This window comes from Balaenoptera acutorostrata, chromosome 8 (assembly GCF_949987535.1).
Source record: "Balaenoptera acutorostrata chromosome 8, mBalAcu1.1, whole genome shotgun sequence".
Classification (NCBI taxonomy): domain Eukaryota; kingdom Metazoa; phylum Chordata; class Mammalia; order Artiodactyla; family Balaenopteridae; genus Balaenoptera; species Balaenoptera acutorostrata.
This window is the reverse complement of record NC_080071.1, coordinates 69,185,180-69,197,899: the sequence shown is the minus strand read 5'-3', so window position 1 is coordinate 69,197,899 and position 12,720 is coordinate 69,185,180. Positions and strand designations below refer to the sequence as shown.

Sequence of the window (12,720 nt, the reverse complement as noted above, 5' to 3'; positions counted from 1 at the left end):
CAGCAGTTTGAGACCACGGCTTTGAAATTCACTACAGGATTGCGCAGAAGTAGAAGTCTATAAATCACATGACTTCACTTGTCTTGAGAACATACAGCTGTAAGATTTGTCTAAAGCAAGATTCATTAGAGCTTTAAATGCCTAGTAACAATTAAGTCTTTATTGAGCCACCTGTGATTTAAACTTACTTCTTTAACAGTGTCCGTAGTCCATAAAGTGTGCTAACTCCTTGCCCATAGGGAAATTACTTTCAATGTGTCTTCTGTTCCCTTTCACTGAATACCATGATTCTGTCACAGAGTTACCTTGGTGTCACCTTGGTGAGCAGCCAACCTCATGATTTCAAAGGCCTATTTAGTTTTAAGGTTTCAGCTGCTAAGTAGAAATGTTTATCTTTATTCCATAGAATCTAATTATATTCCCAGCTATATAAATGCTGCCCTTCATAGCTGAAAATCATTCTGCTGAACCATCAGCAGCAGGGTATGTGAGTTGAGTTGCTTTTCTTGCAGAGATGATGGATTTGTACTGATCTTCTCATATCCTTTTATATAATTTCTATTTTGAAAATGGTACATATTTTCAATACTGGCTAACCAAGACAAGGAAGATCATTTGTGGCTGGGGAACAAAGCAAGGCTAACTTTGGAATTCATTATTTTGGGTGTTTTAGTGACCAAATTATCTGAGAGGAGAAGGGAGGGGCCAAGTGTAGAAAGAGTCCTTTTTACCAGTGGCTGGAAATTTTTCTGAGCGTGAAAAAGCATTTACTGAAAATGTAGAGAATCTCATTTTGGGGGAAAAAAACATAATATGACCACATTTTTAGAAGTACATGTATTAGATGTTTAGAATTGATATTGTAAGTCATAATGTTAAATAGTAACTTAATTACTGAATATTAATTAAAACTATAGAAAGTGATATTTTATTATTTTACTTTTCATTGTTTATGAAACTTTTAAAAATAAATATATCTTCATGTTAATTCATTTGAAGCTTAAATTTCATTTCATTTGTTCCCTGTATTGAAAATAACACATTTCTATTTCTATTTTCTAGGCATACAATCAAAAAATACAATTGAGGCAAGTCCAGAGACTCATATTGAGGAAATATAGAAATGACTTTTTATATGACTATAAACCTTTCATTTCTTATTTCTCTATAGATGCCAATTAAATGGATGGCTTTGGAGTGTATACACTATAGAAAATTCACCCATCAGAGTGACGTTTGGAGCTATGGTAAATCATTCTTCCTTGTGACATAAGGCTTTTAAAGCAAAAAAAATATTAGGTTTCTTGGGTCTCTAAAATGTAATACATTAACGTCTTGGTTGAGTTGTCTACCATAACCTTTTATTTTGATAGCAACTTGTCTGATCATTTTGACAAAAAACAAAACAAAACAAACAAAAAAAACCCCAGCAATTTTAGATTAGGGACATTTTCATAGAATCTCATGGCCTTCAGTTTCAACAACTCTTTTAAAACATAACTCTGAATGCAATGTATGTATGTTTAAAACAAATTTTTTTCTTATGGGAATCTATGTTCTATAGTAAAAAAAAATAGAGATTATTGTTAGAACAAAGAACAGTTATTGAAATCAGTAGGATGAGAGTAGTAAATGTGAGGGGAGAGGTAAGAGAGATGATTTCTAATTACAGCTTTAATTTTAATTTATAAACTACTTTTGGAGTAAACAGATATATTAGAGAATTATAATATGAACTAGAAATAGAGATTTGAAAATTTAGAACGTTTATTTAATTGTATTTAACTCAGTTTTTGAGATGAGCTTTTTAGCCTCTGTCTGGCTATTTACAACTTATGTCCATCTAAGTATTAGTAAGAATAAATCAACACCTTTTCTAAGTTTAAATATACCATATAAAACTAGCACTTCTTACAAATAAAAAGCACTGTGATTCTTTAAATAATATGGTGGTGGTGAGACTTGAAAGCATGATACGATTTATTTTGCTCAAATTTAAGCTTAGTTTATTTATTTTTCTTTTAGAAAGAAAATTAAGTCATTAAGTCACTAAAGAACTTATACTTCTTATCTAGAACAGTATTAATTATCTTTAAAATAATAAGACATTTCTATAGGATAGTTTTTCCTTCCACACATGTAAACCATAGGAGGTATTAAAATTTCCACAAAGGCCTCATGTATTCTACTCAGTTTAGCAGTAGAGTGTTGTGTGTTTGAGATTTAGGCAAGTATAGAGGAATACTTGACAAAGCTTAGTTCAACTGTCAGGACTAAATAAAAAACAAATATATCATATATATTATTATTTTTATTATATATATCATATACATTATAAATATGAGATAGATGTTTATAGAATATGATATACATTAGCATGTACATAAGCATTTATATATTATATGGTATAGATTAGCATATATATTATATGATATAAGAGATTTACATATTTTATAAGATAGATTTAAATAATATCATATTTATTTTTATTTTTCTTTTCTTTCCCTTTTTCTTTCCTACTTATATTTCCCTGAACTAAACGTGGCAATCTGAAAATTTTAAATGACCTCTAGAATAAGTAACTATATATACACATTAAAGTAAACGTTGGCAGGGCAATCACATTTTTAATAGTAAAATTTATCTTTTAGAGAAAATCCTGTTTTAAGGCTATAATGTTCATGTTGACTTGCAACATCTCAGAAGCAGTTCAGTAAAAATAGATAGATAGATAGATAGATAGATAGATAGATAGATAGATAGATGATAGATAGATAGATAGATGATAGATAGATAGATAGATAGATGATAGATAGATAGATGATAGATAGAATGCTAGGGTAAACTCTGTTTTGAAACATAGCCCAGTTCATCAACCCATATCCATAAGGCATTTTAAGATTTTTATGATATATCATAGTTGGTTGCAAAGGCATAAAAGGCAGAGAAAGATACATAATCTTGTTTACAGTGAATCTTTGTGGAACATTGCCACTGGGTGCATCTTTATTTTTATAAAAATAAATATGCATTGAATATGGTTTATATCTTCAAATGATAGAATTGTAAGTTTTGAAGATGTTTCTAATTTAGCTTTCTTGAGATTGTTCTTCTATATGAAGCCATCTCTCTTTGACTCTACTTATCATCACCTCTGCAAAGATATAGTTGGAATATTATTGGCAGAAGTGGGGGATTTGATTTTTCTGCTTCAGTTTTTGTATATATGTGTTTCTGTTTATTGTATTTTCTATTATTAATTTGTAGTTGCTTTGTATCTTGCTTATATTAGAAGTTCTGATAGAGATGTGAGAGCATCCATTCTTTTATAACTGCAAACATAAGTTAATAAAATGTTCTCATTAAATACATATTCTATAAATATGACTGACTGAATATAAATAGACAGTAATCTACTTCTTAACTTGTTCCAGCCTGCCTCATGGACACTGAGTTTTAATCATCAGTTCTATGAATCATTCTTTAGTATGCAAAATCAAGTAGGGTTTTATGAAGATCAAACAGTGAAATTGTGTCACTAGTTACACGTTTATATTATACCTAAGAATCATAAGATGTAAATATTAACTAAAAAAATCAGATAATCGTTAATGATACTATTATGAAGGATAATTTGAAGTTTACATATACTTTTGTACTTTAAGCTTTGCATTTTTATTATCAGTCAATGATAACTCTTATGAGCTAAAAATTACTTCTGTTTGAATGAATAATTCATTACAGATGGCAGTGGAAAAGAAAACATAGACATAATTAGTTTTATATTAAAATATACTTGTATACGCATCAATCAAAATTCACTTGCTAATACTATTGTGCCCACATAGCTATTTCTGAACTAACAACCTTTATCCTTAAGAAAACTATAACTTTTAAATTATATAATTATTAGATTATAAAGAAGAGATCTGTATTGTGTATGTTATTGCTCAAATCAGAATCATTATTCTTATCAAAGTTGGCTATTTGCATGCTAGTATTTAGAGTATTTGCTTTTACTGAGGAAATCAGTGTTCTAGTGATTCAAGAAACCGTTCTTATTGTCTAAGGAATAGACTATTATTGATTCACTTCAATTTTGGAAAGCTCACTTTACATGTATTTTATCTTACATATGGATCATTCTTCAGTCAGTCTCTCATATGTGCTAAAGAGATGAATCTGTTTTATTCCACTTGTTCTCTTTGTGTTAGTTAAAAAAAAAAAAAAAGCATAATTATTTACTATAACATAAGTAATCATTCTGGAACCCCAGTTTGGCCTTTAGGGCTTTTAATAGTAAAGATGCTAATCTCAAAATTAGTCAATATCAGATTTTACCTAATCATATTTATTTGGTACTGAGTACCCATGTGTATAGTAAATAAATTGTTTTATAGGCTCTAATGTGGTGAAACAAATTGGGTCAACAATCATTAGCATTACTTATAAGTAGAAATGGGGAACAGATTCTGTCCACTCTGAAATTGTCTCTGCTACCCATTAAAAATTTCAATGACAATGATAAGAAAATTAAATTTCCCACAAAGATTTTGTCATTGGGCTTCTCATGTGGACATAGGAATCTGAAGAGCCTTTCTTTAGACTATTTCTAATTACCATCTAAGAAGTGTTCTTTTGCCACTGGCATATTGCTGGTTTCTTCAAAGTATATTGTTAATATGCTTACGTAAGAATTTGATCTCCCATTTAGGAGTCACTATATGGGAACTGATGACCTTTGGAGGAAAACCCTATGATGGAATTCCAACCAGAGAAATCCCCGATTTGTTAGAGAAAGGAGAACGTTTGCCCCAGCCTCCCATCTGCACTATTGATGTTTATATGGTCATGGTCAAATGTAAGATTGCAAAATTATGTTGTCATCCTCATCATCATTCTTAGTAATTAATCAACCTGCACAATTTTTCTGTATATTGAAAAATATAAAAGTTTAAATATAATTGTGAAAAGGAGCATGTAAACCCCTGTGTTTGCTGTGATTCTTGTTAATATGAAGCAATATCATGCTTTCATGCTATGAAGTCAACGTTGTATGATTCTTACCCTTCTTATTTATTTCACATTGATTCTTATCATTTCCATGACAATGAAACTGTTTCTCATAAAGAGATGTAATTAATCACAGTAATGTTAATACTCTTTAAAGGAAAAAAGCAGACTAAATAAATGATCTACACATAAAGAAAAAAATCTTGAAACTAATAGTTTAAAAAAATGAATTAAATGGAAATAGGTTTACCAGTTTCAGTCAACAGAAAATTAGCAAGACAGAATGGGAAGTGGAAAGACATGAATCTACATTGAACTACAAAGATTATGAATGTTTACTTTCTTTCAATTTGATAATTTGTTTACAACTAACTCTTTTACTTTTCTTTCTCCCTTCTATGCCCCAGACACATATGTGTTGTTATAAATGTATTTTGGAAGCCTAGACTCTTAATTTAAATAGAATTAGGGAAGTCTCTGGAGTTTCTGACAATTTAAATGAGATTAGCATTCAGCAATCTTTCTTGTGTAATGTGAGGTTTTCCCCTTTTGATTTACACAGGGTTAGCAAAGAAACAAACTGGTGAAGGTGAATAAGCATTTTATTAATAAGAGACTTTGGACAGGTCTACTCAGATTTATACTCATGATATGTGTGATACATTCTGACAGTGAGGGAAGAAATTTAAAATGTGCTTTTCACTTCAGGTCAGCATGCCCTTTTCTCTAAAAGTGTAGTTCTGTTTACTCATCATTTAGTTAGGAAGAAACTGATACCTCACCGAGAATTTAACCTTTTCTGGTTCCAATAGAGTTCCAGAAACATTGATTTTCTCATTAACATCTTGGTATCAACAGCATTTTTTGTTTTTTTAGTGATTGATTACATATAAAATATAGAGCATTTGAGCTTTGTTAGGAGAGAAAAATATCAAATAATTTTAATGATACATAAAATGACACCCAAAGACTTCCCATAACAAGAATAAAAATTGAACTCGCAGAAAGGAGGAAACAAGTTTTATAGCTTTATTGGGTCAAACGTTGTTTGGTAGTCAGCTATGGAGGTTTAAAAACATACATGTATTACATAATTTGATCCCATAACTAGCATGAGATGATTTATATACTTCATTTAGATACTCTGATGAATAATAAAAAATCAGGAAAACATCTTGCCTAATAGCGATTTTTTACCTCACTTTTAGGAGTTTTAATATCTAAGAAAAGGGTCATTTGGCAATAAAATCAAGGAAAGCTTGATGCCTTTATTCTTGTCATTTCATCAGTTAAACAGAGCCTGGGAGTTAAGGCTCTTAATACATAACTTGATAAATTGCTGATAGTATTTTATGCTGGAAAGGCTAGTACTAAGATGATAAGCTAATCACTATTTCTGAACAAACATTACCAATCACTTTGCATTAGTTTTTTCCCCACCAGGAAAAAAGTAGCATAAGAAAGTTGCTTTCAATTCCTTTTTTCACCTTTTTGCCAGTATACAGCATTGTAACCAAAGTTTTTATTCCATGTCACTCCTGATATAAAATGATAAATTATATTCCAATCACCTTTTCTATACCCATCAAAGAAAAAATTTTTTTTTATTTTTAAATTCTCTTCACACCTACAGAAAAAAGATCTGAGATTCTGTAAGTTCCCATGGTTAGCCTAGGTTATATTTTCTATGATGAAAAATTAGTTTTAAATTATATCAACAAAATAAAAAGCTTGTGTTGTTCTATAATATGTTACATTTAATTATGAATGTCAGCAAACTTATTGAGATAGAATCTCATCTATTGGATTGTTTGTTTCATTAGCTTTCTTTGTTTTTCAGATCATTTTTATTTAAATGATATTTTTCAAACTTAGTCTTTATTTTCATAAAATTATGGATATAGTGACTCTTTTATTGCATGTGAATTTCTAGGTTGGATGATTGATGCTGACAGTAGACCTAAATTTAAGGAACTGGCTGCTGAATTTTCGAGGATGGCTCGAGACCCTCAAAGATACCTAGTTATTCAGGTTTGTACATTTGACTTAGATTTTTGAGAATATCCCAATGACAAACCCACTACAAAACAGTAGTAATATCTGGACTTTGGAACTATGGATATCACCATTCACAAATCAATTAATTAGCTAAGCAAAATATCATGTGAAATGACTTTTACTTGATGTCAGAACCACTTCTAAGCATCTTCCCTTCGTACTCAAGTGCCTCTACTGTTGAACTGCCAGATAATTATGATTATTCATGTACATAAAAAGGCCTTTATCCTCAGACAAACCTTGTAGTACTCTGCTAGTCATGTTCATTGTTATAATCGTCTCTTCTTGGAATAAAAGGAAGATGGATTTTTGTTTTAATCGTGTCCATGTTTGAAGGCAGTGAACTAAAAGTTTCAATATATTGACATTTAATATCCTAGAAAAATATTTTAAAATATGTTTTTTTTTCTTTTGAGAGGTATGCAATATTCAAGTAATAACTCAGATTCAGATGAATTAATGTACATAAATAAAATAATAGACCAAAAGAACATTTTATATGTAACACTAGAAAAAAATGGATTTGATCATTTAAAAGTTGTAATATATTTCTTTATGATTATTTTACCTAAACCATAAACAAGTGGACCTTGGATAACACTGAGTTAAGATTCCTCAATAAAACAAGGTAGTGGTTATCTTCATATCAATAGTCTGACATGAAGATAAAAGTCAGATTTTAGCAGATAATGATTTCTAGCTAACTTTTCCCTAATTAATTTTAATTTTAAAAAGTTTACAAAAATATCACAAAACAAATTTTAAAATTCTATTTAAGAAATAGATGAGGTAAGAGTGTAACTATTGTTTTGGTGTTTCTCCCACCCCCTTTATGTTATTTGCCCCCAGTGCTGTGATTTTGAATGTTATCACTTTAACAATATTATGCTATAGAGCAAACCATGGATCCTACGTATCCTGATAGCTCTACACTATCAAACCAACCAAGTATAATAAAGATTGATAAGTCAATTGCTCTTTCTTTATTATATACTCTTAAAGTCACAGCTCAAACGCCATCTTGACAATGAAACCCACCATTATTCTCAGATCTGAAATGGTTTATGCCTCTCTCAAAATAGCCATAGCATTCTGCTTTATTCTTCTCTAATGGCATTTATCACATTCTTCTTGTATTAAATGTTTTTATCTTACCGTGTCATATCTAAGTATGTTATAGGCTTCTATATCGCTGGTAATTGTGCTAAATAATTATTTTGTTTAATGAGTGCATGAATTTGCAACCATTTTGATATTACATAAATTTGCTACAAAGTTCACATATTTAAAATGAAGGAAAGAATCATTTCTGTGTGTATATCTGATGGGCAATTTTTTAGGGTGATGATCGTATGAAGCTTCCCAGTCCAAACGACAGCAAGTTCTTTCAGAATCTCTTGGATGAAGAGGATTTAGAAGATATGATGGATGCTGAGGAATATCTGGTCCCTCAGGCTTTCAACATCCCACCTCCCATCTATACTTCCAGAGCAAGAATCGACTCAAATAGGGTAAGAAGTAATTACATACCACCTCTCATATTATTTCTGAGAAACAAAGTCATGGAAATACATTGTAAGTACTAAAATTACCAAATAAATTATGTAGCTCAAATCAGTGTGATTCCTAAATTAAAAGCAAGTTATACCAACAAAAGATATGGCAAGCTTGCCATATATAGTTAATTTTGGAAGGTAAGCATGGGCAGTACAACATGCACTCTGAAATATCTTCAAGATTTCAAAAGGAAAAACTTTTCTTCATCTTAAGTCAGTTAAAAAAAAACCTTAATTTTTGAAAATCTACAATCAATTCAAACTAATAAATCTGTACGTGTTTGTATATAAATGAAAATTCTTCCCAAGATAGGCTCTCTACTTTTATTCTCAATAAAATGACATGACTTATTAGTCAAGAGACAATACAAATACAACTCTTTTTTACTCATTTAGGAGACATTAAATATCTTCTGTCAAGTTGAAGTAGAAACAGAACAGTGTGCAATCCTTTGGACTAAGTCATTCATATTGGGAGGGCTTCTGAATAATTTCTAAGATGCAGATTTAACTTTTGAAAGAAGCTTCTGAAAGGAGTTTCCATTTCGTTTTAAATATTAAGCCCACTCTATATGAATACCATTCTTTCTCTGAAAACTGTCAATCCATGTATTCATTCATTTGTTTATTTTTGAAAATTCATTCATCGTTCATTCAACATTTATTTATTTATTTACTTTTTGATAGAGTCAGCATTTATTAAGTGCCTAACGTATTCCAGGCCCTTCTTTTTTTTTTTTTTTTAATAGATCTTTATTGGAATATAATTGCTTCACAATACTGTGTTAGTTTCTGTTGTACAACAAAGGGAATCAGCCATATGCATACATATATCCACATATCCCCTCCATCTTGAGCCTCCCTCCCATGCTCCCTATTCCACCTTTCTAGGTCATCGCAAAGCACTAAGCTGATCTCCCTGTGCTATGCGGCTGCTTCCCACTAGGTAACTATTTTATATTCGGTAGTGTATATGTGTCGATGCTACTCTCACTTCGCCCTAGCTTCGCCCTCCCCCACCATGTCCTCAAGTGCATACTCTATGTCTACGTCTTTATTCCTGCCCTGCCACTAGGTTCATCAGTACCTTTTTTTTTTTTTTTTTTTTAGATTCTGTATATATGTGTTAGCATATGGTATTTGTTATTCTCTTTCTGACTTACTTCACTCTGTATGACAGACTCTAGGTCCATCCACCTCAATACAAATAACTCAATTTCGTTTATTTTTATGGCTGAGTAATATTCCATTGTATATATGTGCCACATCTGTTTTATCCATTCATCTGTTGATGGACATTTAGGTTGCTTCCATGTCCTGGCTATTGTAAATATAGCTGCAATGAACATTGTGGTACATGTCTCTTTTTTGAATTATGGTTTTCTCAGGGTATATGCCCAGTAGTGGGATTGCTGGGTCATATGCTAGTTCTATTTTTAGTTTTTTAAGGAACCTCCATACTGTTCTCCATAGTGGTTGTATCAATTTACATTCCCACCAACAGTGCAGGAGGGTTCCTTTTTCACCACACCCTTTCCAGCATTTATTGTTTCTAGATTTTTTGGTAATGGCCATTCTGACCAGTGTGAGGTGATACCTCATTGTAGTTTTGATTTGCATTTCTCTAATGATTAGTGATGTTGAGCATCTTTTCATGTGCCTCTTGGCCATCTAAATGTCTTCTTTGGTGAAATGTCTATTTAGGTCTTCTGCCCATTTTTTAATTGAATTGTTTGTTTTTTTAATATTGAGTTCCATGAGCTATTTGTATATTTTGGAGATTAATCCTTTGTCTGTTGTTTCATTTGTAACAATAAGTTGTTTCACTTATTCCCAGCCTTGTCAATAAGTGGTGCTGGGAAAACTGGACAGCTACACGTAAAAGAATGAAATTAGAGCACTACATAACACCATACACAAAAATAACCTCCAAATGGATTAAAGACCTAAATGTAAGACCAGACACTATAAAACTCTTAGAGGAAAACATAGGAAAAACACTCTTTGACATAAACCCCAGCAAGACCTTTTTTGACCCACCTCCTAGAATAATGAAAATAAAAACAAAAGTAAACAAATGAGACCTAATTAAACTTAAAACCTTTTGCACAGCAAAGGAAACCATAAACATTCAACATTCATTGAGTACCTCTGCATGTAAGCCATTATTAGACACTTGAGATTCAAAAATTTTGACATAACTACTACTTTCAAGATGTACCAAGTTTAACAAAAGACTCACGCAGATACAAAGACAGAGTGTAGCATGATAGTGTTATAATCAAGTATTCATTAGCCATTATGGAGCATAGAGAAGCCTGTAATCAATTTCTTCAATTGAAAAGACATAAACGTGTTGCTTAATTTTTTCTAGAAAGCAATTCTTTTCTCTTGGTCTCCTCCTCCCTCTAAGAACATTGTCGTAGCTCATGGAACAAACAGCATCCTCTTTGTCTTGACCATCGGCATAAGAAAACTTTCAATTTACTGCTCATTCTCTAAAACAAAGTAATTTGCTTTGTTTCAAACTGACAGCAATGATAAACCTAGTGTTTACTATGTGTCAACACATATATATTGTCTCTTAATCCTTATAACAATCCCATGAGGTTCTGTTTTCATTATTTCCATTTTACAAATGAAGAAACTTGTCACAAAGTTAAGTGACTTGAATGGTGTCACACGGCCAATGGAAGAGCCAGATCAGTCTGTCTGTACTACACATACTATTGCTTCACAGTGATTAGAACATGTTATTTTCAATATGGTTGTTTTTCTTGGCATCAACCTCAACCTCTGAGATACATGTTGTTTGGGAAACTCCCTAGGTTTTTTCTTGTAAAATGCATCTCCCAACCTGCCCTATACTTTTTGCCCACCTACCCCCATTTAGAAGGTCTGGTATAGAAAGAGACAAAGATAGAGACCTCAAATAATTTCTCATTCATATGAAAAATATGTCTTGTAGCTCAGTGGAGAGGAGGTAGAACTAAAAATTTTAAAAATTTTATCAACTGATAGATATTGAGCATCAGTGTTTTGTTTATGATGGCAAGGCAAAACATCTTTAAGGTGTGTAGAAGAGGCACCATTTTCTTCTCTGTACACTTAGCAAAATGGTCAAATCATAACTTTGACATTTATAATTTTATGTGACAAATTCATTACCTTTATTAAAACAGGGAAATTTCAAGAAAATAGTTTCCTTCCTTAACATGAAATGTTATAAAGGCCAAGGGCTTGAATCTTTTCCTTTTTATAAGGATTCTCAAATTCTAGCTTTTCTGTTCATCTTAATTTATGCTCAGTGCAAGGAATTCATAGTAAAAGTTTGAGTTAACTGAATGGAATTAGTAAGACAAAGTAGAAACCACATGAGGAACTATTTGGCCTTTAGTCATCATTTCTTATTCCACGTTATTATTTAAACAATGTTATCTGTATATTTCTTTTTACTTTTTCAGGTCTTTGTTAAAGGAATTGTTCTTAAATATCATTTTATTTTCAGGCATTAAAAAGCCTTATTATTCATCTATAGTTTTCTATTTTTTTCTGTCTGGCTTTATGTAACTTGTATGGTAATTTCTAATATGTGCAAATGCTGTTTTCCCCCCTTCTTTCCTATAAAGCTAACTTGTATTATTTTATAGTTAGAAAATGTTACTTCAATTTTAGGTTCTGTGACCAACTTATGTGGTAAGGGAACATTTTAAAGTGAATTTTAATCAAAGGAGTTTTGAGCATGTTTGTTGGACTTTGAAACCAAAAAGTAATTCAGTTTTTATATATAGACTCCCCTGCTCACTAGCTGAAAGGCTTAAAGTTCTGAATATCTTTACAACTTTGCTTCTTCATTTGTAAAATAAACACAATAGTACATATATGATTGTTAGGCAATTAACTTCAAAAAATTGCAGAGTATCTGAAATCCTAGGCAAATCAATACTTATTCCCTTCTTTTAGAATCACCCAAATTTCATTTTTACTTGTTTCCTTGTCAATATTGTAAACAATTATATTCTTTTATAAAGTTTTCTACACATTGTCTATGAAAAACATGTTGATGCAATCATTGCTTGACAAGCAAATTATT

General features: G+C 31.2%; 1 protein-coding gene across 2 annotated transcripts in view; it reads left to right on the top strand.

The window, feature by feature from the left end:
- The window catches only part of ERBB4 (erb-b2 receptor tyrosine kinase 4), a 1,149,217-nt gene that overhangs the window by 1,100,104 nt on the left and 36,393 nt on the right, over positions 1-12,720 (top strand). For both annotated transcript variants that reach the window (XM_007187864.2, XM_007187863.2), the window contains exons 22-25: positions 1,172-1,247; positions 4,715-4,861; positions 6,947-7,044; positions 8,412-8,582. In XM_007187864.2, coding sequence (XP_007187926.2) covers positions 1,172-1,247; positions 4,715-4,861; positions 6,947-7,044; positions 8,412-8,582 — 492 coding nt within the window. The remainder of the gene's footprint in view (positions 1-1,171; positions 1,248-4,714; positions 4,862-6,946; positions 7,045-8,411; positions 8,583-12,720) is intronic.